At 37.7% G+C, this 27,280-nt stretch overlaps 1 protein-coding gene across 1 annotated transcript in view; it reads left to right on the top strand.

Moving 5' to 3' along the window:
- Positions 1–27,280, top strand: part of SLC9A9 (solute carrier family 9 member A9) — a 586,998-nt gene that overhangs the window by 199,811 nt on the left and 359,907 nt on the right. The window contains exon 6 of the mRNA XM_005546010.4: positions 1,695–1,800. Coding sequence (XP_005546067.2) covers positions 1,695–1,800 — 106 coding nt within the window. The remainder of the gene's footprint in view (positions 1–1,694; positions 1,801–27,280) is intronic.

Raw genomic sequence — 27,280 nt, 5'->3', positions numbered from 1 at the left:
GTCATTCCTTGCTGCCTCTCAAGCACCAACACCCAACAATTTTCCATCTCAAATATCTCTGGGGTGCTGTCACCTCTGCTGTATCTTTCTTGATGGTATCTCTTATTCATTCACTCATTAAAGGCTTACTATGTTGCATCACTGTGCTAAGGGCTTGTGGCACACAGAGAAGATGAAAACCAGTGAGGTACCTTTGTGAAGTACAAAGCACAGTGGTCATTGGTCTATTAGAACCCAAGACAATGAAGATGTAAGAGTTTGGGAGCATGGATCCGGGCCTCTTCCTGTCCTGGTACAACTCACCTCTTACCGGAATTACTGGGAAAGCCTCCAGCCATGTGTCCATTCTGCCCTCTGCCCTTCTGCCTGAGCTTTATTTCCAAGGTTCAGATTGTGTCATTTCTCTTATTAAAACTCTTAATCACTCTCTATTATGAAAGAACAAGTTCCAAACTTCTTAATCCTACCTATAAAACCTTCAAAGTCAACTTGACTTTCTTGCTTTTATTCCCTCGTAGCACTATTTTGTACAACACAGTTACTAACCTCACCATCCATGAAATAGGAAAAAACAGAATTAAAAGTACCCACTCTGCCTTAAACATTTGCCATCAGTATCATTTTCAACCTATCTCTTTCCCCCTTGGCAATTAATTCAATGGATCATTTTCCTAATGATTGCTGTTCTCACTCTGCTTAACTGTTTTAAATATCAAGATATTGAATAGTTTTGATGAACACAGATAATCAGCATGTGATTATTGACTGCCCTAATGTACTTACAGAGGCTCAATACAAGAACATGGCATATAGTAGCAGGCCATGCAGCAGGCAACCAGAAACAAATCCTCATGTCCTGTTCTTAAGAACACTGAATCCGTCTTTATAGGTGAGCGTGATCTCCGGACAGAATGAGACCCAGGTGGAACCATGCCTCCCTTCACAGTAGTAGGCCATTGCAACAACTTCATTTATTCATTCACTCATTCATTTAGTCATTCATGCATCAAGCAGTTACTGAGTATGGCCTAATACCATGTGTCCAAAGATGAACCCCATTTCCAGGGAGCTCCCAGTCCTGTGGTAAGTTCAGTGATCTGATCCAAATGCTGGGATCCAGAAAGGAGTGAGTCAGGTCTCTGATGAGGCAGTTGAAGGGTTGGGAGGGGACACTTGAAAGGTTCTTAAAGAATGAAAAAAAAATGAGTCTTCGGTAGCAAGAAGTGTGTGTGTGTGTGTGTGTGTGTGTGTGTGTGTGTGTGTGTGTGTGTTTAAGGAATAGGAGGATGGTAGCAAGTGGACAAGAAGGGAATTGCTGCCATAGTAGAAGGAATCAAAATGCAAAGGTAGTTAAGAAACTACACAGTGTGTTTGGGAAATTATGGCAATTTCAGTGTGACTTGAGAAAGGCAGCAAAGGGTGGGCAAAGGGGGCAGAGGGAGATGAGGCTAGAGGGTAAGCAAGATGCAGATTATAGGAGACTTGTACTTGGGAGCTCAAATTTTGTCTTTAAGCAGTGGGGAGCCAAGAGAAGCCTCTAAGCATCAGATATTTTTTTTGAATAAAGGTCTGGTGTAAGTCATTGGATTTGAGAAGATAAGCATTTAATTAATGTTTTTGAGCAGCGACCATAGCCAAGGAAAACTCCATGCCTGCATCTCAGCTAACCTGCATGTTTGTGTGTGTCTTCCTAGTGACAGTGCTGGCCATTTTCCATGAACTGCACGTCGATCTTGACCTGTACACACTCTTGTTTGGAGAGAGTGTGTTGAATGACGCAGTGGCCATAGTCCTTACATAGTAAGTACCAGAACTTGGCCTATGTTTCTTTAACCATGTGAAATGTACTTTCACTTGTATCTTTTCTCTTATGTCATAGAGTTACAGGCAGTCTCTGGCTTTTTTCAAGGAATTGTTATCACAGAAAATCTCCATAATGGGCACAATTCATTAGGCATCTAATTTCTAATACTATTAATGGGTTTTATGTTTCCAGCTTATTACAAGATACTACCTAGAGGGTAACTTATTTTACTCAATGCATATATTTAGCTGATTCACTTAAGGTTCCTAAAATGCACATAAATGAGCTTTTTTCATTTCAAATCAATATCATTTAATTTTTTGCCTTATATAAGTCACTTTCCAGATAATAGACTAATAGAAACCCTTGTATTGATGGGCAGATTGGCAGATTGGAGCCAGAACGTAAGGATCAGAATACTCTTTATTTCTCAATGCAAAGGTAATGCTGTATAGGATTGCATACATCTTTTAAAAATCACATGACGGATGAAACTGATGGAGCTTCAGCTCAGCACCAATGCAATTTCCCTTTGTGCTGGAAGGATTTTAGGGTGGGGGGATGAGAGCCAGTGCTCTTTCCTTACCTCCTCTTTAGACACTTACCATTTATCTTTAATAAATGCCACTTCAGTGGCTTTCACTATGCCAGAGGTCTCTTCCTGGTTTTAGATTAAGACCAACATTTTGGGCAACTGTCAGATATCCCAAAAGAAAGTCGATATCTGATAATTAAATGTGACAAAAAGATTCTATTCTGGGTGTTAATTACTTCGAATGCAGTTGAAAATGTATTGTGAAGTAACAAAAGATTGTTAAAAGTCGGATCTCACAGAGGGGAGTAGGAAATGACAGAGCAGTACTATTCTTTTTTTCTTTCTTTCTTTTTGCCAGTTGACATTTCTTAAGGCTGCTGCCCCAAAGTTGTCAGTGAATTCAACAACTTTCAAGTGTGTCTCCAAATATACTTACATTTCACCTGGCCACGGAGAAGTGTCTTTCCTGCTTTAAATGAAAATATCAGCGAGTGCAAATTAAGAGCAAAAGCCATGGGCAGATTCACAAATGCTAAAGGATGCTTTTAAAGAAACACCAAGAACAATTAATTAGGACATCAGAAATCCCTGTCCAAGAAATACTAGCATTAAAAGAACATTTGGAGTAAAACTCTTTAAAGATCTGCTGAGTTTCTCATTTTTACTTCCTGAGCTGCCAAGTCAGAAAAGGCCAAGTAAAGCAAAACCACTAAAGTGCAAATGAGCTTGGGAAAGAATCATGCCGACACAACCAGGGAAGGTTTGGCCTTTCTGGTTTCAGGACTACCATTCACAGTAGTTTTCCATTAAAAATGCAGACGCTAAGGATAAATGTTGATGCTGTTGAGCACCAACCTGGGAGCATTTGAAATAGTCCATGTAGTATCTCCTCAGGTCAATACATGGTTGGTATTGCAGGTGCCTCTCCTACCTCTCTACCCATGTCTTCATAATGTTTAATTAAAGAAGATGTGTTTCACACCGTGGCAAGAGCTCTTCCTTTCTAGGAATGAGACGTTGCCATTCTAGCTGAAATCTTGTACTCCTCAGCTTCGGCAATTCTGGTATCGTACAGTGATCCCAGTGAGCTCCAATGTAAAATAAAGGGTAATTCTAAGTAAAATCATTTCACTTCCAAAGCTTACATATTCGAATACCAGCTCTTTCTTTCCATGAGCTCTACTGAGTGGTCTATAGCACTGCCATATCCTGGCCCAGGCTGTCTACCAGTGCTGTCTGCTGCTCACCATGTCCTCCTTTTTGCACATTTCCATGTGCCATTCTCTTCACTTATTCTCACTTGCTCATTTGCTTCTTAAACTTAATTTATAGCACACATACTATTCTCTTTGTACATCTATTTACACAGGTATATTTCCTCTCCTTGCAATGCCTTATCTCCACACACTCTCTGCCAACCATTTTCTGGTTCCCTTAGCAAAGCCATATTTACATATCATTTAAAGGTCTTCTATGACTTTCAGTCTAAAAGTTCAAACATTGTCTCTCCATTTTTCTTTCTCTTCACACTAGACCCTGTATAGCACCCTGACACAACTCTCTGGGTGGTATCTCGCTGCCTTTGGACAAAGCTCACTCCTCTTGGGTTCACCAATTCAGCTTCTGGTTCTGCCTAATCAAGTCTTTCAACTGTTCCCTCAGTCTCCTTCTTTGGGAACCTCCAGCCTGGGCTGAGCTTCTGCTTCACCCCTGTACAGCTCTGGATTTACATATATATTTGCCTTTCTAGATAGTAACTTTTTGAAAGCAGACTCTATGTACTTGAAGTGCGTCTTAGAACAAATGGAAACCTCTTTTGTGTTTTCCTTTTCTTCTTCCATCTTTGTGTGGTTTTGAAGTTTAAGAACAGTAATAGAGTTATTCTTGTGTCATGGGAAAAAAAGTTTTCCATTTCAATGTGAAACCTAATTATTGATGACTATAACCCTTGACCAAGCCCCAAGAGCCCCTCTGAAATAGCCATATACTTTTATTTACCTTCCCATCTGCCAGCGAACCTCCTTGCTTAAGAACCATCTTTTTTAGTTTTAGTATTTTTACACTTTTAATAGTATTGTGGCAATACTATGCTCTAGTATTTAGGCACATTTTAGATTAAAGCAGCTTTTCTTTACTAATCTAAGAAGCATATGATTAATTTTAATACTGTTTCTTGGGTTAACTGTGCTCTGAATTTCAGATACCTAACATAATTAAATTTGATGGCCACAACTCTTGTACGTAGCAGCAGCTGGTGGGTGCTATATCATGCTCCTGTGATTTAAAATGATCCAGAATTGTTTGTGCTAAAATGCAAATAACTTTATTTAACATAAAAGTTTCGAAATTAGCTTGTCCCTAACTCATACTATTATTTCAAACATAAAGGGAATGTCATGCTCAAACATGTATGCATACTGCCTCACAAATGAATTCCACATGATACATTTGCATTTCTAAATGTTATTTAATAGGCTATGAAGGAAGGCAAAAGATATATGGAAGAGATCTCAAAGGGTGTGTGTTTTTGAATCCTGAACAAAAACCTTAATTTCAGAGGCAGCATGATAGAGTAGAAAGAAGCCTAGGTTAAAAGTCATAGGATTTGGTGTCAAAATGGCCACTAATTAACCGTGCAATTACTACAGTTGACAGGAAACCAACCCAAACTGAGGTAAACAAAAAAGGAATCTGTATTAGCTGATGTAACTGAACACCAGTAATAGAAATGGCTCAGTCAAGGATCCAATGAAATGAGCAGGAATCTTTCTTCGCTCAACTTCATGGTTAGCGCCCTCTTCTGGTTACAAGATGGCTGCCAGCATTTCCCAGGGCTGTCTCTTCAGGAGATTTGACCAAGAATTTTTGTTCCACCATTCCCAGACGAAATTTTAGTACCTTTCATAGATTCTGATGCAGTTTATCTTGGAATAATCACTATGGCCAGTAAAGGTACAGCATTTATTGGCTTGGGTCTAAGTCAGCTGCTCCATGAGTTCAAGGGTATATAATCAGCTTCGTTGGAAGCACATGAGCTGAGACTGGAGAAAGGTGGAATTATTGCTCAGGTAATACTGCCATGATAAAGGAAAAGTGGATGCTGGATGGTAACACAACAAAACAAAACCTAGATCGGGGTCCTCAACCCCCAGGCCGTGGACCAGCACTGGTCTGTGGCCTATTAGGAATTGGGCCACACAGCGAGAGGTGTGCAGTGGGCCAGTGAGCAGTACTGCCTGAGCTCCGCCTCTGTCAGATCAAGGACGGCATTAGATTCTCCTAGGAGCGCAAACCCTATTGTGAACTGCGCATGTGAGGGATCTAGGTTGCACACTCCCTATGAGCATCTAATGCCTGAGAATGCCTTGCATCCTGAAGCCATCCCCTCCCCCAATCCATGGAAAAATTGTCTTCCACGAAACAGTTCCCTGGTGCCAAAAAGTCTGGGGACTGCTGACCTAGATGACCACTACCGTGATTTTGTATGGCCATAAATTCCCTATGCTAATTTATTGATCTAGAAAATGCGAGAATAGTTGTTCCATATACATTACGGAATTATTCTGAGTAACAAAGTAATTACGGTTGTAAAGGCCCTGTAATCTACATAGCCTATGCTATATAAATATAAATATAATTCCTACCCTTATTTGTATCAATATTTTTCATTCTACTTACAGAGATCTCTCTGGTTTTATTAAAATGACTAAAGATAAATCTGCTTCTAGTGAAGCATTTCTTCATAAATACGGCATTTTATGATCCAGGAAACTTAGAGAATAACCATTTTTACATGTGATTTCCTCTATTAGGAATGAATCACTTAGTTAAGACATACTGTCTAAAGTTGATAAATCAAGAAACAGAGGTTGAAGTATTAATATGTTACTTAAAGTTATAAAGGTGCTCACAACCAAAACTGATATTTCTTGTGGAAGTTAAGCAGAAAAAAAGGAGAAAGAAAGGAAGGGAGAAGCTAACTAAAATTCTGCATCTGGCATACTAGGAAATGAACAGATGCTATGTGGAGTTGCTAAGTCAAGAAATGAAAATGTATGCATATTGTTAAGAGTCATAGAATAACAATCAGAAAAAATAAACCCATAAACGGTTAAAATCAGATACCTTTGCTGTTTAGGATCACGATATAGGCAAAGGATGAAAAATAAGTTAACTCTTTATTTTATACTCTTCTATGCTGTCTGAATGTTTTTAATGTGTTTGCATTATATTTACTTATATATTCTTCCGGTGATCAAGCTATCAAACGCAGAAACTATAAAATAAAAGCCCATTTGTTTGATGGCAATAGAGTCAAGCAATCCTAGCAGGCAAAAATCACTACAAAAAAATTAAATGACGAATAATAAACCAAGGGAAGCATTTTCAACACATGTTGATCAGTTAATAGTCTTTGTAACATACATGATGAATTGTTAATCTCATCACTATACCTAATTCATTATTTACATTACCTTGGGCAAGTTACTCAATCCCCCTGTGCCTTGGCAGCCTCATTTGTAAAATAAAGACAGTAATAGCATTTACCTCACAGGATGGGATTAAACATAAAACACCTAAATCAGGGCCTAGTGCGTCATGCTCAATACACATTAAATGTTAGCTGTTGCTGTTACTCCTATCATCAAAGACCAATAATAAAAGGTAAGCATAATAGAAAAATGGACAAATGATATAAATAGTGAATAAACAAAAGAAGAAAGATAAATGGGCAATAGCTGTACTAAATAAGATCAGCTTCACTAATAATGAAATAAAACAAATTAAACCAACAATCGAGTACTATTTTTACCTGGCAAATATTTGAATCTTCAGGACTCAAAAAAGAATAATCATACTTGGAGTAAGTCAGAGTTTGGGAATTGAGAACCCTCCTATATGACTGGTGAAAAAGGAAAGTGATAAAACTTTTACAAAGGCAATTTTACTGAGTCATTAGAATTTGTGAATCATTTGATCCAGCAATTTTGTTTCTAGATATTTGTTCTAAGAAGTAATTATGGGCATGTGCAACAGTCTCTCCATGGAGATGAGTTGAGCAATGAGTCTCTCCATTGATTTGCGCAAGAAGTTGTGCACAGTGGTTACTAGTTGGTTGAGTGAATTATAATATATTAATATCATCGAACCCTATGAAGTCATTTAAAAAATGATAAAGAAAAAATATGTTTATGTTAATGGGAAAAGATATTCACAATACATTTTTAAGTAAATAGGAATATTTAATATATAATATTTATATTTAATAAGTATTAAATAAGAAAATTTAGTATATAATAAGATCTAGCTTGGTTAAAAATTCACAGCCAAATTTATGTGTGCAAATGCATCTAAAATTATTATATATACTAATATACATTATATGTATTATATATGAATATAATTATATATGATTAAATTTTATATATTTTTATTATACCTGTATATATAAATAACATATAACATTTGTATTATTTATATATAATTTATATGGAGTCAGAAGTGTTATGTGGACTCACAGGTGATTTTTATTTTTTTCTTTTGGCTTGCATATATTTATTTAAAATAGAGCAAACTACTTATGATAGACTCTGGTCCCGAAAATCCCCATTAACATACTTAATAATTGGCAACCTTCATTTAAGTGCAGATTGCACAGAGATAGAAGTCTGAAATTCTTTTTCTACCCATGATAGAAGAGAAAGAGGATGTTGAATGTTTTGGGCCATTTATCTGCAAAACAGAAATATTGCCATTGTTGTACTGAAACCTACTTGTAAAATAATTCCACAATGTGCAAATGCCTCCAGGTTTTCTTAGAGATAAAATAAGTATCTCATTAAACAGCTGACTCTTGGATGACAATAAATACATACTAGATGTCTTTATTCCCTGTTAAGTAAATGCTTATAAGGAAATTTGATGTCGATTATTTAAAAAGATGAAGAAATGGAGCACCAATTTTGACTTTTTAATGAGACTGTTATGCTGCAGACAAGTTCTTGCTAGATAATGTCATTTAAAGTGTGATACCAGTGAATGCTTGACACTTTGAGTGGCATTTTGAAAGACTACATTTCTTACCACCCATGTATCTTAAGGGAAATTTAATATGGAAGGTAATTGGATGGCTATGGGACTCAAGCAACCGTGGAACTGAGGGGAACCTTGAACTATCATCCAGCCATTCAAGAGAAATGTACTGAGGATAGGTATGTGCTAGACATTATGCCAGGTGTTTGTGATATAGATTGGATGGGGATAGCCCCTCATCTCGGCCCTCAATAACCCCTCACTGAAGTAGGCAAACAATAGCTATGAAGGGATTTAATATGCGTAACAAAACCTAACCCTAAAAACCATTTCAGAAAATAGCTTACATGTATAGGGTTTGGTTATAAAAAGATGTTCCTAAAATAATTCCATTTTTTCTCTTGGTAACGTCATCCTGAAGTAGATTTTGAGTTCCTTAAAGGCAAATTTTCTCCATCCCTCACAACACATAGGCGATTATTTGGTAGTTTCTCCAATAACTACTGAATGAGTTGATAGACTCCTTCAGAAGCAGATGGGGACATTTTATAATACTAATCATTAAAACCTATTCCAGAGATAGATATTTAACGTTCATTCTGATTCTTCCAACTTTTTGAAAAGCCTTGTTAGAAACCCTCATTAGTGCTCCTCCAATCTGATCCATAGTTGTAAACACAGAGGTGATAAGAAGCTGTCCCCTTTTGATCAGAATTAACTGAAATTGTTATCACAACCAGAGGTACATTTCTCATGAATCTGCTTAACTTAGAAAAAAGTATCTTATATCTTGACACATCTTTCTGAAGGTTATTCACTTTGATATTTGCCTTGAAAACTGATAATCAGCATGAAACTCATTTATTTTGATGCCTGTCTAGGTACCGGGGTGATACATAATTAAAAAAAAAAAAAAAAAAGTTAAGGCCATTTTTGCTTAAGGACTCCTTGTCCTGGCAGTCAGTTTCATGCTGACTTCATTTTTCAGACACCAGGTGGCATCATATGGCAGGAATGGGAAGGTTACCCTGGGATCTTTAAACAGAGGCTGGGAAGCAGTGCTCAGCTGGCTTCCAGCTTTAAGTTGTGCACTCGGTGTGCTGCCCACACCCCTGCCTGCTGCTGCTGTCTTGTTTGTTTTTCTCTCCTTCCTGTTCCCTGGTTCCTGACTCTGGCATCTCCCCTACCCTACCTCTTAATGTCCCTGTTCAGATTACTGGGACTTGACCTTGATTATATTCTGTGACTCTGTCTTTTGTCTCTCGGATGAGATCTGACATTCACTGGCAGCGTCTCCAGAACTCAGCCCCGTAACTTAGAACTTGCTTTGCTCATGTCAAGTCATGCATGACAAACTGGCCTACCAAAAATAGATAAAAGAAATCCATGTTGACGGTGTCTTATCTCAGTTCCAATGTACTTTAATTTATTGGTGTATAAGTCAGATGCAAGTGATGAAAGTGACAGAAACCGAATTCAAATTAGCTTCAGCAAAATTTGTTCATTGGCGTGTTTAACAGGGATTGAGCTGACTCTGGACATGCCAGGCTTAAGACTTCAAGCATGGCTGTCTATCCTTTCTTTTTCTCTATTGGCCCCGATTGCCTCTGAGTGCTAGCCTCATTCTTTCATGGTGCAGATAGATGGCTTACTCTAAAAAGCAGGAGAAGGTGACTAATGGCATGTCCAGGCTTACTTTTTCTTTTTCTTTGTTTTAGCTCAAAATAACATTTCATTCTCCCAATATCTGCATATCAGTCATGAAGATTCCATTTGCCTCTGCTTGTATCAGGAGATCACCCGTAGGCCAATCACATAATACTCAAAGGGAATTGAACAAGGTAACTGGTCAGATCTGAGTCACATTCCCATCCCTATGACTGGTGACATGGAATCCATTATTGGAAGAAAGTGGTTGGAGGACAAGTAAGAATAATAACATCCATATTTCATGATCCTAGAATGTTCAGAACATGGTGGATTAAAATGATAGGCCCTATGCACTAAAAACTCAAAGAAAGGCTTTATTTTAAAAAGCAAACATTACTAACTGTAGAGTTGATTTTGAAGGAGAGAAAAGGAAGTTCTCCAAGTGTGAGAAACAAGGGAAAAATCACAGCAAGGGTGGGAAGCTGCCACTGTCAGTGGCCGTGTGATTTTACATAGCATATACTGCCCAGAGGTTTTGGAGCTGGAATCCCATTTCCATATGGAAATCAGAACCCTGTCTAAATGTTCACTCACAGTAATACATCTTGAGCAAAGCTCTTTGAATAAGGCCTGCAATTTCAAAGTGTTCCTTCAGTCACACAGACTGTGTAGAGCAGCCTTAAGAAATAGCGATGAAACTTGCCATCTATCTGGAATGTGAGAAGTCAAAATCCCTAGCCTGGGCAGTTGTGATACAGGAAATGTAAGCCAATAAATTAACGTGGAGAGTTTTCAGGACTATTGAAACAACTGCCCCAGCCATATCCCCTCTTCCTATTTCCAAATACACTGAAACTGCCCTGAAGTGATACTTTCACATCCCAGGTACATAGAAATCCCACTTAAAAAACACAATCTTTTCTGAAAATGAGCTCACAATAAAAAATGTACAAGCCACAAAGAGAATAACTCCACCATGTTGAGTAGAGGAAGGAAAGAAAGGAGATAAGCAAAACAAAAGTAAATCAGAAGAACAAGCACCCTAAAGAACTAAACAAAAAAATACGAAACTATGAGAAAGACTATCAAATGAGCACACTAAAAAGACTAAAGAGGTAAATGGCGGAGTGGGGAAAAATCAGAAAAGAATGGGATAATAGGAAAAAAAGAACTTTTCAAAATGAAAAGTGCAAATATTGACATTAAAAACTAAAGGGAATGACATAAATGTCATATTAAACCCACCGATGAAACAGAAAATAAAGTTGACAAATGGCCCGGCATGTAGTAGAGATAAAAAAATATGAAAGGCTAGTTAAGAGATATGGAGTATAGCACTTTTTAAAAATCCAGAATTCATCAATAAAAATCTCAAAAGGACGGCCGGGCGCGGTGGCTCAAGCCTGTAATCCCAGCACTTTGGGAGGCTGAGATGGGCGGATCACGAGGTCAGGAGATCGAGACCATCCTGGCTAACACGGTGAAACTCCGTCTCTACTAAGAAATACAAAAAACTAGCCGGGCGAGGTGGCAGGAGTCCCAGCTACTCGGGAGGCTGAGGCAGGAGAATGGCGTGAATCCGGGAGGCGGAGCTTGCAGTGAGCTGAGATCCGTCCACTGCACACCAGCTGGGGCAACAGAGCCAGACTCCATCTCAAAATAAATAAATAAATAAATAAATAAAATTCAAAAGGAGAAACTAAAGAGAATTGAATTGTGGCAATATTTTCAAATGATAATGGTTGATAATTTTCCCAAATTAAAGAGATAAATGGAAACATCACATTATGTCTAGAACAGGATAAATTAACACTAATTCACATTCAAATACATTACAGTTTTTAGGTTTATTTTGTTGTGTTTTTAATTTTAAAGGGTCTATTTGAGGAACAGTGAGTCATGAATCAAGCAGCCCCAGACCTCAAGTGATTGAGCCTTCACCTGGAGGAGGGGAAAAGCTTTATAAGATATTTGAGGAAGCAAGACAAAGAAAACATTTGATTGATTATTGTTGTGAAATGTGAGATCACCAAAGAGAAAGAAGAAATTTTAAAAGCAACCAGAGAGGAGAGATGGTTTATTTCCAATAAGGATTGCTTACACTTACTTACAATTTGGATGGCAATAGTTTTCTCATTGGCAACAATAGCTGCTTAGCTGCTAGAGGATAGAGAAATAATAGGTTCAAAGTACTGCAGGAAATTTATTGACAGCCCAGGTTCTAAATTCAACTAAAATATCATTTAAGAATAAGATTAATACATTTTCAGGTACTTCACCACTCATCAATGATAGGATTTCTGAAGAATATGATTGAGTAGAAATAGGAAACTAAACTCGGAATAAGGGAGAAGCAAGGAGAGTTGAGCAGAGAAATTGGTAGAAACATTCATGAATCTAATAAGGAATGACTATGACAATAATAGTGATGACAGTTAATGGGAGTGGCGGCCAAAATAAGTTAGAAACAATTACTCATAATCCACTACAACATTTAAAGATGGGGGACACTGAATGGTCATGGAGGGAGAAATAATGTGTATAAAGAAAGTGGGGGGAAAGTGGAGACACAGCAAAAGACCTGTTTATTAGAGCAATCCAATTTTCACTCCAATAGCTACCTTCACCAGAATGCTTCTCAAAATGATGCAAAAAACTGTGACAACAGATAATCCTTTTTAATTTGGTAAGGAAATGCTGAAATCAGTTTATATCTGCTATGAGACTGTAGGTAGTCCTTAAGAATTTCAGACTGTGCAAAGAATACCTATTTATTAGGAAACTGGTAAAGTATCTTCCTCAGGGCCCCTCCATTTTTCTCTCCAGAATTTTAGGCTCTCTTCTTTGTGGATTTGGTGTTTCCAATTGTGGACATGTCATGTTCTCTCTGGAGGCTCTCCTTCATCTTTCACTTTGTCTTCCTAGTTTCTCTTACTCTGTTCTGACATCCTCATGTTCTCTTATTGTCAGATTTACAACCCACACTAGGAATCCACCTGTTCAGTTCTCTCCAGTTTCTGGGGAGAAGTTACCTCTGTGGGTGGTACACAAGGGACATTTTCTGCCACATCAGCTGTTGTTATGCTGTGTAACGGAGATGCTCTAAAAATCTTTCTTTATGTGCACAGATGACTTTGAGATGATTTTTCTGGCAACAAGTCAGTTTTATTTTGTTTTGTTTTGTTTTGTTTTTGAGACAAGGTCTCGCTTTGTTGCCTAGGCTGTAATGCGGTGGCACAATCTTGGCTCACTGCAACCTCCACCTCCCAGGTTCAAGGGATCCTCCCACCTCAGCCTCCTGAGTAGCTGGGACCACAGGCGCATGCCACCACACCAGGCTAATTTTTGTATTTTTTGTAAAGACAAGGTTTCACCATGTTGCCTAGGCTGGTCTGGAATTCCTGGGCTCAAGCAATTGTCCCGCCTTGGCCTCCCAAAGTGCTGGGATTACAGGCATGAGCCACCATGCCCGGCCTAAAATCAGTTTTGAGAGAAAGTTGGAGAAGGTAATTCTGTCTTCTGCTATATATCATCACTCCGTCATAGTAGCTCCTCATTCATTTTATTCCCTTGTTTGAAATGTTATCTCTCTAGTTTGGAGTGCCCAGTGATGGTTTCTAGTCTGGGCCCAATATAGCCAGCCATGTACTAAGAGAATGACTTGCACTAAATACAATACACATGAGGCAGAAGTGGAACAAAGGTGCTAACATAATAAACTAAGAAATTACAGGGCCAGGCACAGTGGCTCATGTCTGTAATCTCGGCACTTTGGGAGGCCGAGGCAGGTGGATCATGAGGTCAGGAGATCGAGACCATCCTGGCTAACAAGGTGAAATCCCGTCTCTTCTAAAAATACAAAAGAGTAGCCAGGCATGGTGGCAGGCACCTGTAGTCCCAGCTACTCGGGAGGCTGAGGCAGGAGAATAGCGTGAATCCGGGAGGCAGAGCTTGCAGTGAGCCAAGATTGTGCCACTGCACTCCAACCTGGGAGACAGAGCAAGACTCCATCTCAAAAAACAGAAAGAAAGAAAGAAAGAAAGAAAGAAAGAAAGAAAGAAAGAAAGAAAGAAAGAAAGAAAGAAAGAAAGAAAGAAAGAAAGAAAGAAAGAAAGAAAGAAAGAAAGAAAGAAAGAAAGAAAGAAAGAAAGAGAGAGAGAGAGAGAGAGGAAGGGAAGGAGGGAGGGAGGAAGGAAGGAGAGAGAGAGAAAGAAAGAGAGAGAGAGAAAGAGAGAGAGAGGAAGGGAGGGAGGGAGGGAAGGAAGGAAGGAAGAAAGGAAGGAAGGAAGGAAGGAAGGAAGGAAGGAAGGAAGGAAGGAAGGAAGGAAGGAAGGAAGGAAGACAGACCCAGGGACTAGAATATCCATGCTGATATGATCAGTTCATTTTTTTTCTATTGTCAAGGTACCTAAGAAGATGAATTATAATCAGCATCCACTTTATTAATTCACCACAGAAAATTACTGTCATCTGGATTTCAAGTACTCCAAACACCACATGATAAAAGCAGCCTTTCCCGTAGGCAGGCCTGCATATGAAAGCAAATAATATCAGAGGGTTGTATGGTAAACCCACAAAGGGACAGATGAAGGGTAGACTGATGTGTCAGATGTTTATCCTCATCCTTCACACAAAAGCTGTTGTTTATCCGATGGGTCTTTGAAATTTTGAAGTGCTTGGTAATGACCTCCTAAATCCATACCAACATTCAGGATAATTAAAAACTACTCACTTTTAGTAAGATGATAAAATCTGGCCCTCTCAATACTACACAAAGCTGGGAAGAAGACTAGCAGTGTTTGATTCTGTGATTCTTTTATGACTACCCAATCCTTTTTCTAATTAATACAGTGTACTTTTGTCATGATGCATCAGTGTCATTTGTCTCTATCTAATGTCCTTTAATATCTGGTCGGGGTTCATAGTGATTCCCTCTCATTCCCTCTGTTGTAACTGGTGGCATGAATGCCCATGCTGGTGCCTACTAACAGATAGTAGTTGATAGCTAGGCATCAGGCTGTCTATGAGAAGAACCAATCTTGACTTCTGCCTCATGCAAGGAAAGATTTCCAAAGGTTGCCACACTCATTTCTAATAACATAATCTAAACTACGGCATATGAAGCTTTTGGGTCAGAAGTCAAAAGAGTTAAAGGAAGCTGTGGCTCTCACTTCAGGGGTTGGAGGGTGGGTGCAGCTAAACAAAAAGACAAAACTCTATAAATAGTTTCAGGAGCTCTGAATTAAGAATATTTCATCTGAAGATATATTTTCTTTCTAATACACTTAAACCTGACTTCTCATTCTGAACAACCAAGAAAATGTCTTTTATTTCAGGTGACCAAGTCTGAGTTTTTTCTAAGAAAAACTTTCCAGAGAACAAGGGACCAAATCAATATGCAATAATAATTTTGGTCTAAATTAAAAGCTCTCTCTTGGCCTGGAGGATATAATCTGTTCATATTACTTGAGCTTTGTAATGAATTTCCATGGTAGGCTTATTGCCAGTTTTATGTGGGCTCTGCCTTACTGGGGAATGGGATACTTAGGGACTCTGATTAAAACCTTGGGAAAGAGCAGCTGTTCAGCAATAAAGGGTAAACTCTGGGCCCATTTTTCTGTGCTTGACTGCAGGGCCTGACACTCTTGCCAGCTATTGGAAGATAAATGAACTGTCTTTGAATGCCCAGTTCCTTGTTAATAGCTTTAAAATATTGGTTGTTTATGGGAAAGAAGTCAGGAGCTCTTATCAATTTTCCTGCCCCAGGGGTCCTCAAATATATCATTTTTCCCATTGCCAGAATGGCAGGCAGTATTGAAGGAAAAAGGAAGAAATTCTTTCACCATTTAGATGTTCTTCATGGATTAATAGCAAGAGTTTCTCATTTCAAAAGTTAGAGTGAATGTCCACTAATTATTAGATGAAATGACTCACATAGAACTTAGACTCCCCTCTTCCTGGCATTATCCTGCAGTATCAGAATCATAATGTAGTTTCATCTGTTTTTTCTAAAGGCAATTAATTCAAATTGGATATATGAAAGTCAAATTCTAAAGTCTGTGCCAAATGGCTTATTTTCAGAATGGCAGTTGAATGGTAAAATTTGATCTAATGATGTTAAGGTGAGCATGTGATAGTTCGGGCTATTAAATTAAATTCTTACCCTAATATGTTTTGAGGTTTATCCTTTTTCATTTTTACCCCCCATTCCCATTCTCACGCACCTACTTTGCTTTTTATGGAGTGCAGAAAATCTTCTTGGCAGAGTTAATTCTTACTTATGTAACAGTTGACTATTTAAATTTTCAGACTTTGTTTATTGTTCTTATAGTTGTTCACTTTTCGCCTTTTCATTAGCATATTTATAAGAAAAAGTTATGAAAAGTAGAAAAATATACCCATGTATGCAGCTGACTTTCTTTTCATTAGTAATTCTAATAAAAGTTTTCATGGAAAAACTTTAATCTTAGAACACACCTCAGATGTGGATAGTGTGTGTTTTACTTCTCCATGGAGAAGTAAAGGTTGGGTTGGCAGTCTGGATTCTGACTTTATTATTTACTCATTTTATATCAACGAGCAAGTCAGCCAACCTCTTTAAGTTGGCTTTCTCATTTCATCAAGATGGCAGTTTTAGTATACATATCTATCCTCACCTTTAAAAAATAAAAATCTGTTGAGATTTTAGATGTCTGTGGCGCTAAAGCTATAGATTTTGAAAGCAGATAAGATCAACTTTAAGGGGAAACAACACTATAGAAAACTAAAGCCCAAAACATATATAGTTACTAAGGTCAATATAAATGGCTATTATATCTACAAAACAGGGATAAGCTGAAATTTGAAATATAAATCATAGATATTTAAAATAGGAAAATCCATATTTATCAAAGGCTTTGTTCAGTTTTTAAATTCTTTTTTCTTTATTTTTGTTTGACTGGGTTAATTTAAAAGATATGTATTCAAGCTCTGAAATTTTTCTGCTTTGTCTAGTCTATTGTTAAAGCTTTCAGCTGTACTTTGTAATTCCTTCTGTAAATTTTTCATTTCCAGAGTTTTGGGCTTTCTTTAAATATCTATCTCTATAGTAAATTTTTCATTCATATCTTGAATTGTTTTTCAGATTTCTTTGTATTGGTTTTCAACTTTCCCTTGGATCTCATTGAACTCCCTTATGATCCATGTTTTGAATTCTTTATCTGTCATTTTAGAATCTTCATTTTGGTTGGGATCCATCACTAGAGAGCTAGTGTGATCCTTGAGGGGTGTTACAACACTGTTTTTTCATGGTGCCAGAATTCTTACGCTGGTTCCTTCTTGTCTGGAGAAACTGTCACTTCTTATTTTTGAATTTACATTCATTTTAATGGGATTTTATTTTTTCCCTTGAAGGTATGACTGTTGCGTATGTTGGGTAGGGTCATTTGGCTTTGCTAATTTGTGATCCTGGGGATGGGGGCTAAGGCTCTGTATGAATTCCTTGGTTATAGATAGCCTTAGTGTAGTGGCTTGCTCAAATACTGCTTGTTTGTAGGTTATAGTAGTGGTGTACTCTGCATGTTGTCAGGCTCACCATCTCCTGCAGAGATGGGGAAGTAGAGGTCTCAGGAGATTATCTCATTCCCCAGTGCTTTGTACTTCTGTCTATTCTCACTTATAAATGGGAGCTAAATAATGGGTATACCTGGACATAAAGAGTGGAATAATAAATAATAGAGACTCTAAAAGGTGGAAAGGTGGAAGGTGATGAGGCTGAAAAATTACCTATTAGGTACAATGTTCACCATTTGAGTGATGGATAAACTAAAAGCCCAGGCTTCACAACTATGCAATATACACATGTAATAAATCTGCACTTGTACCCCCTAAACCTATAAAAATATTTAAAAATTTAAAACTGGGAAAATCAAAATAAAATACTTAATAGATGAGCTGATATGAATGTCTACTTAGAAAATACAAGAGACTTAAATGGCAAAATATTAGAGAAATCAGAAATCTGGCTAGACAGATGACTGACAGACAAAAATCAATAGCTTTCCAGGACTTCAGCAACAATTAATGATAACATGTAATGGAAAATAGTTTTATTCACAATAACATCTTAAAAATCTAACACAATTAGAATAACATTAAATAATAAATGTACCAGATATCTGAGAAGAAAAATTTTAAATGTAGTAAAGCACCAAAAAGATACCACAAACAATAAGACCTACTATGAGACAGGATGAGGAGATTCAAAATTCAATTCTCCCACAAGTAAACTGTATCTTCAGTGTAAACTCACTTCTAAAATCACAACAAATATTTTTAAGCTGATTCTACAGATCATGTGGAACTTCTGCTTAAGACAGGATAAAATAGTTTTATTCTACTAGACTCCCTGAAAACAAACTAAAACTAAGAAAAACACTGAAAAATAGGAAAAAACATAGCCCTTGAAACAGGAAAGTATTCACAACTCCAAACTATAAACTATGAAATATTTAAGTATGAAATATTGCTGCTGAATAATGTGAAATCTTAAACGAAAGATGGGAAGATGCGGAGCCAAGTCTGTTTCTCTCAGATCTGACAGCACATCACACTACCGAAAGGAGTATCTAATAGTCTGTTTTTTGAGCGCAGTTAAGATCAGGTGGATGGGTCAGGGGCAAATGGGGGAAATAGTCTGACCCCTCAAAACAGCAGCCAAATAGAAATCATGCTGACACATTCTTGTTTCCTAGCCAAGGACTCTGCTGGAGGTTATTTGTATGGAAGAAAAGCAGAAATTTTCAAATTAAAACATAATTCATCCGCAACTTCAGGGGCTTTTCTCTATGCCGCCTCAATTTGAATGCCATAAACTACAAAAGGATGTATTCCCAATAGCAAGGAAATAACAGATTTGGTGACAGATGCTTGAGACAGCCTGTGACAGTTTTAAAACATAGCCCCCAAATTCATTGACACTCCTATCCAGAAATGGATCTGTGCCCCACCTTCAATGTATAGAATACAGAAGAAGGGATGCTGTCCCAGTTTCCAGGTCCAGGCCTTTAGTAACTAGCAGCTTCCACTTCCTCTCACTTAGAGAACTTACTCTTGGAACCCAGCCACCTTGCTGTGAGGAAGCCAAATCAGTCTGTGGAGAGTTCCACCTGGAGAGGGAGCGACAGCCAGCAAGACTTGCCAGACATGTGGGCGATCCATCTTTGAAGTGGATCCTACAACCCCATTCAAGCTGCCCCAGCTGATACCATGTGGAGCAGAAATGAGCTGGACCCACTGCATCCTGCCCAATTTGCAGAAATGTGAACAAAATAACTGATAGTTATTTTAAGCCACTCAGTTGTGGGGTTGTTTGCTCTGCAACAATGGATAACCAGGACAAAACCCAAATTAAAAGAGCAGTCAGCCTCAGCTTACTCTACCCTATTTCACCCCTTTCCCTGTACTATTATTTAAATAATAGTCAGGCTTTTAAAAAGATGAGTTATAAACAAAAAGGAGGGAGTAGTACATATTCATGAAAACTGCAAAGTAATTTTTTATAAATAACGGAGGGAATTTAAGCCAAAGAAGAGCCCATTATCCCCAAATAAATATACCAAAGTATTTCAGAGAAATTGTAGACAAAGAGTTCTCCATTATTCTGAAGGACTTACAGAAAACATGGATCTCTCTGTCTGTGTCTTTCTATATGTGTGTGTGTGCATGCGTGTGTGTGTGTGTGTTGTGTGTGTGTATGTAAAGTCATAAACATCAAGCAAATGCTCTTAAGTATCAAGTAAAAATGTTCGGAGTAAAGATTCAAAATTTTGTAGAAGAGAAGTAAAATAATTAAGGGAGATGAAAAGTGTGCTGGCAATACTCAGGGAAAAAGTTGGAGAGATAAATAAAATCACTAAAGAGACAAAAGACACTCTAGAAGCCGCAAAAATACAATGAACTTCTCTGAAAATATTGTGAAAATATTGTTAAATACATAGAAGATGCATTTGGGGAAATAACACAAAACAAAGTAGAAAAGAACAAAGATATAATGACTCCAGAGAATCTGATAGAAATGAATGACAGATAGTTGGATGGTTTTGAAGAAGAAAACACGTGGAAAAATATCATAAGAACATGACGTAAAACAATATTCTCCCGAAACAATGTCATAAATAGATAGACATAAAGGACCCACTAGATTCCAGGAAAGTTTCATTTGGAATCATCAACAGCATAAGATAATCTGAAAAAGTTACTGAATTTCAAGCTTAAAGAAAGGGTTATGGAAGCATATAGGCAGAAAATTCAAGTCACTTACAAGAGCAGAAATAATCAGATTGGCCTTCGACTTGACCACAGTGACATTCAATTTCAGAAGATGGAAAGGCAGCACATTTTCACTTCCGAGGGAAAGAATGTGAAACTCAAGCCAAATTGTTCTTCCAATATAAAGGCAACAGATTAGGTGCTTTAATAAATAGTATGGGGCAATGGGCTGTTCCTTTGGGAGAAAAGTTAAATGCCTAATTCACATTATTCCTAAAATGAAACTAGGATTATAGAGCTAAATGTTAAGAAAAACTACAAAAACATTGGAAGCATGTTTTAGAATTTTAGAATATTAACAGTCTTCCTAAATAAACTTCGAATCCTAGAAACAATAAAGAAATAGACAGTATTTTATAGATCTTGTGTGTGTATAGCTATAGATATGTTCAATGTTTTCAAGAATATTTTTGCCAGTATCAGCCAAAATTTTAAATGTGCTCAGTGAAGGTACTTCTAGCAATCTACCTTACAAAATATTTGCTTACATCAACAAAGATATTTATACATTGTATCACTGTAATAACAAAAAAATGTAAATAGTCAAAATGTCTCTAAGAAAGATTAAATATATTGTGCTACATACAAACAACAGCATACTTTGGAGCCTTAAAAAAAATCTATAGCCTAGGCCAGGCACGGTGGCTCAAGCCTGTAATCCCAGCACTTTGGGAGGCCGACACGGGCGGATCACAAGGTCAGGAGATCGAGACCATCCTGGCTAACATGGTGAAACCCCGTCTCTACTAAAAGATACAAAAAACTAGCTGGGCGAGGTGGCGGGCACCTGTAGTCCCAGCTACTTGGGAGGCTGAGGCAGGAGAATGGCGTAAACCCGGGAGGCGGAGCTTGCAGTGAACTGAGATCTGGCCACTGCAGTCCAGCCTAGGCGACAGAGCGAGACTCCGTCTCAAAAAAAAAAAAAAAAAACTATGGCCTGAAAAACCCTCTAAGACATTTTTTTTTTTTTTTTTGAGGCGGAGTCTCGCTCTGTCGCCCAGGCTGGAGTGCAGTGGCGCGATCTCGGCTCACTACAAGCTCCGCCTCCCGGGTTCCCGCCATTCTCCTGCCTCAGCCTCCCGAGTAGCTGGGACTACAGGCGCCGCCACCACGCCCGGCTAATTTTTTTGTATTTTTAGTGGAGACGGGGTTTCATTGTGTTAGCCAGGATGGTCTCGATCTCCTGACCTCGTGATCCGCCCGTCTCGGCCTCCCAAAGTGCTGGGATTACAGGCTTGAGCCACCGCGCCCGGCCCCTCTAAGACATTTTAAGTTAAAAAATGAAGTTTCTGAAAAATGTATAGTGTATAATAGTATTTATATAAAAATTATATCTGTATAGAAATGCATATAAATGTAAGTAAAAGGATTTTACTCTATATACGTTTGCATTGCCTTAATCTTTAAGGCAGAAAATACATTACTCTTTTACTTCTGTAATAAAAAATGATTTAAGAAATAAATGCATTTTTTAATTGGAATGAAATAATCTCCCTGCTCACCTAATAGATGTTGTAAGTTGTATTTACGCTGTATCCTGACCACCTATAACTAGCATAATAGTTGACTCTTTATTGTTAGTAGGTCTCTATCTATTAATGGATGAATGGATAGGAACATAGTAAGAATCCAATGAAAGGATGTTTGTAAAAGGCATAAGGTATTTGTGTGACAGCAAAACTTGACTTTAAGTGATGAGAGTAAAACTCTAGGAATGCATGTGTCTCTGATGCCAGGACAATTGACTGAAAAGTGAAATCTTTCGCCAACCAACCAGTTGTTTAACTGATTAGTTTGGTGACTTGGAACAGGATAGGCCTAACCAGACCTGACAGAGCCCTAATACCCTTGCTCGGAATTGTGTCCATGTTTGTAGAACAGTTACATCCATCTCCCAAACCATAGGAACAGCTTATAAAATCAAACAAATATGAGATTTATCACTTAACATGTGGACTTCCAAAAATATAATGAAACTTTCCTCTAGCTGCAACCCAAACATCAAATTTATCATTTATATTATTTTTTCTTTAAGTTCCAAATTACCAACCATGTAATAATGTTCAAGAGGTATTCAATATATGTACCATAAACTTGTCTCAAGAAAATAAATTTCCATAAAATCAAAATTTATTGTTGGGGTGGAAGATCTAAGAATTTTGGGGATCAGTTGGGTAATGTTACTGTGTCGTGGTCCAGGATACAAGAAAAGAAGTGATGGGGTCAGTAGGTAAGTGGAGGGTACATTCCCTCCAAAAGTGCCTCAGGTTCAATTTTTATTTTAAAACATGTGATAGCCAAACATAATTGGATATGGCCAGTTGTGACCCCCAGGCTTAATTGCCATAAACCCTCCATTCCATTAGAATCTTTTCATTGTGACCCCCATGCCAGGCCACTCTCCTTTCCACCTTTAGTCTTTTGTGTCTGCTGTTTTGTCAATCAGAAATTCCCTCTAAGTCATCTGCCTCCAAATGGCAATCATTTTGCAAAGCTGAGATCATATTCTACCTTTCGGGCAAACACTCTCAAGAACTTGCCAGCCACTGATTTTCTCCCCTGAATCCCCAGAGAATGCTTTATTTGGAACCATTGACTCTCAAAGTGAGACAAGGAGTTAAAGTTCTATAATCCAGTCACAGATATAAATGATATCCAATATGATCACATGAGGTTGCTCTGCTTAGATCTGATGATCTCAGGAGAAGGCAGGCAGTTGAGGGGCAACAGGTGCTTCCTTCCACTCATCTCTTGCCTACTTCGCTATATCTTCAAGTCATTCGTTCTGGTCCAGCCTCTGGGAATCATAGAGTCAGGAGCAGCCTATGTGTTGTTGCACCTGCCCAGTATTGACTAGTGAAGTGTTTTTTTAAGAAAAATATAAATTTATTGTCCAAATTTTAAAAAATCAAGAGAACTAACATAAAAATCCAGATTTCCAGTTTCTTTTGAAAAAACTGGAAGATGTAGGAATACTGGGAGACTGTAGATACATCTCCTCTGACAACAATTAAGCTGGCATTAAGAAGTGGCTATCCCTCCCCTTAACCCAGGCACAACACCTCCAAACTGAGCCTAGAGACCATTTGCTATGGAGTATTGAGTTTGAACAGTGGCTTTTTATGAAAGAGATAAGAGGAAAGGCAATATATTTTGTGCTTATGTCTCTATGAAAGAAGGAAATGTGAAAGAGTGAGACTTTCCTCACTCACATTGCCTGCCCAACCCCTGTGGAAATTTGAATTTGCCACCTATAATATTGAACAAGAGTACCCTCTCCTTGATATGAAAGTTGTTTAAATAATAGAAAAAGTAAAACTATCAAAAAGAATTAAATGTTGTCTCCTATGCAAGTTCCTACTTCAGTTCTATATAAGATAACGTTCTGATTCCCTTCATCATTGTAGTTGCTCTCCTGTGAACAAGTTTACTTCTATATTTTTAAAAGTGCATTAGAATTTTTGACCCAAATCCAGGGATTATTTTTAATCCCTACTAAGTTTTGTTTGGATTTATGCAAGGCACTTGGCCTCTCATCAGTAACTTGTGGATTAATTTGAAGGAGTTAGAGTTAGATGTAGGCAAAATTAAGTAATTGGGTATTGATTTATTTAGCAATAAAATCCAGTGTTTCTAGTAGCTTTGCAAAGAGCTCCATTTAATGATTTATCCTGTTTAATATTTTTACCAGTGACTGAAATCATGGGACAGATTGCAGGCTTGTTAAATTTGCAATTGATATGAATCTGAGAGTTATAGCAAGTATACTAAATAAAATATCAAGATTCCCAAAATATAGCAACAAGCTGGGAAAATAAACTTCTTGTGTATTTAAAATTAGTTTGACATAACTAGTCTCTGAATTATTAATTATATTTTAATCATCCTACCAGATTTTGTTTTAAACTATTAACTGATAAATAATCTTAGGTAACAGCATTTCCAAAGAAATATACTGTAAGCAAAGTCTATAATATTCAGAAAAAAAATTGGAATATGAATTTATTTTTAAATTTTTTTCAAATGATCAAATTCTAAAAGGAGCTATAAATCAGAATTCCATTTTCCCCCTCAAATTTTCACTTAGTAAACTCAATCCAGGGCCTGAGAGTTAAACTCTGATTATTTTTCCCCATGAACTGCATTATCATTAACAAAATTGATCTTATCTGAAAAATCTCACCGGTAATAGTCAAGGCAGAAAGAATCTACCTTAGCTTCTGTGATAAAAGAAAAGGCTTTGTGCTCTTATCCACAAGAATCATTTCTTCACCCCAAATAAATGGGTATGTTCAGAGCAAAAAGACAGTTCACTAAAATGGAAGGTACTTGTGGTTATCCTGCACCTTCTTAGAAGGTGGTTACATTGCTAGGGCAGCTCTGCCATTCTTGAGACACCATCAACCAGACAAGTGGTTGTTCTCTGCTGTTGTTTCTCTGGGTTTTGCCTTTTTTCCCTGCTTAAATGACTTGGTTTAAGGAGTTATTTAAATAAATGTGAAATCTCTATATTTCAATTCACTTCACTTCTCATTGAGTTTGAAGCATCTCCTTGATGAATAACCCAAAGATAATTATTATAAAGGATAACAAAAGGTTATCTATCAGGTTTTTTTTCTCTTTTTCCCCCAGGCCAAGTTGAGGATAAATGGTTGTTGAATTAACAAAAAATACACATTTTTGTTTTTTCGTTGAGCCTCATATTAGCCACTAAGGAAGTAAATATAATATAATTGGATTATCTTTCGTCTCCTTGCCAAAAATGATTTCTCTGCTGCTGTGTCCTGACATCCTCAACTGATCCTTCAGATTTACAGCTCTAAGAAGACAAGGAGTGCTTCTGTTCTGCTCACCGCTGAATCCCTAGTACCTAATGCCTGGCTCATAATAGACTCTTAATAAACACTTGTTGAGTGAATGAACATCTCAGGGGCTTTAAACATGCTATTCTTTTTGTCTGGAATTCTCTGCCCTCAGTACCACCTAAAACATTCCACCATTCCACTCCCTTCCTTTCCTGGACAGCTCTTTCTCATCTGTCAAATGACAATTTAAATGGAGTGTCCGGGCATGAATTTTGCCAGAGTATTATAGCTAGTAGATCTCTCTCCTTTGCCCCCCACTACACACACACACACACACACACACACACACACACACACACACATATACTGGTAGGATTGCCAGATTTAGCAAATAAAAATGTAGGACACCCAGTTAAATTTGAATTTCAGATAAATAATGAATAATGTCTAAGTATTTAATATTGTCAACTCTAAATACAATGCCCCGATCATAGCACTTATCATAATTTGTAATTCTATTTTGTTTACTCATTTATTGTCTATTATTCCCTAACATATTTTAAATTCCATGCCAGTAGGGACAATGTCTGTTTTCCTCACCAACCTATCCCATCGTTCAGCACAGTTGTCTGCACTAGTAGATACTCAATACGTACTTGTTGAGTCAGTAGTTTGGACATCAGATAAGCTGTCAAGCTTATGATTATTAATTGATAAATTATTTGGGTGGACAGACCATTTATTTATTTAGTGGTTCCCCCATGTGGTTACTGATTACAGTCAGTCACAATTTTTAAGTATTACCTTATCTCGTCCGGGCGCGGTGGCTCACGCCTGTAATCCCAGCACCTTGGGAGGCCCAGGCGGGTGGATCACGAGACAGGAGATCGAGACCATCCTGGCTAACACGGTGAAACCCCGTCTCTACTAAAAATACAAAAAATCAGCCGGGCGTGGTGGCGGGCACCTGTAGTCCGGGCTGCTTGGGAGGCTGAGGCAGGAGAATGGGAGGAACCCGGGAGGCGGAGCTTGCAGTGAGCCGAGATCGCGCCACTGCACTCCAACCTGGGCGACAGAATGAGACTCCACCTCAAAAAAAAAAAAAAAAAAAAAAAAAATTACCTTATCTCTTGTTGATGTCACCACAAAGGTAAGAGGAAAACAGGGAGATGGTCATAATATACCCCAAAAAGACTAACCAGTTAAATGTCAATAGTGTAGCTCCTCTGCTGTTTGATTTAATCTTTTTGGAAAAAATATATATACTTAACTGAACTACATTATTATTATTTTTGCTCGAGAAGAAGTTTTGTATATATTAATCTGGGAGAAAATAAAACAGTATTGACGATGATATTTTAAATACATATTTAAATATATTCCTTGGACCTGATTCATAGCATCCATAAAATGAGACTGTTGACAAAATGTCTTCTAATTTTATGTTATATAACTCTGATACCACCAAAGTTTATGCCATAAAATTATTTTGCAGTTCAAAAAATGATTATTCTAACAGAAATAATCAAATATAGTCATTTAAATGACTCAAATAAGTCTCTGTAGTTCATCTTACTAACATTAAATATTATAGAGTGAGTGTTTATAATACAGATGGTCTCCAATGTACAATGCTTTGACGTAATGATTTTTCAACTTTACACTATTGTCAACTCTAAATACTAGAGTGTTTACCGACACTCATTCAGTAGGAAACATACTAAGAGTACCCGTATAACCATTCTGTTTTTCACTTTTGGAACAGTATTTAATACATGATATGAGATACTCAACATTCTATTATAAAATAGGCTTTATGGTAGACCATTTTGCCCAAGTGGAGGTTAATGTAAGTGACCTGAGCACATTTAAGGTAGGCCAGGCTAAGCCATGGTGTTCCACTGGTTAGGTGTATATTAAATGCATTTTCGACTTAACTATATTTTCAACTTACCATGGTTATTGGGATGTAACCCCATCATAAGTGGAGGTGCATCTGTACCCTTTCTCTCCTTTTATCCCTCCATCCCTCCATACTCTATCTAGTTGTCCCTTAGGAAAATAGCCTCTGCTCCCTAGTTGCTCACATTCTAAACAAAAGCATGCTCCTCCTCGACAGTTACAGTGAGAAAGCCATATTTTCCT

Source organism: Macaca fascicularis, chromosome 2 (genome assembly GCF_037993035.2).
Source record: "Macaca fascicularis isolate 582-1 chromosome 2, T2T-MFA8v1.1".
NCBI lineage: Eukaryota > Metazoa > Chordata > Mammalia > Primates > Cercopithecidae > Macaca > Macaca fascicularis.
Note: the sequence above shows the minus strand (reverse complement) of the source record. Positions and strands in the feature narration are given on the sequence as shown.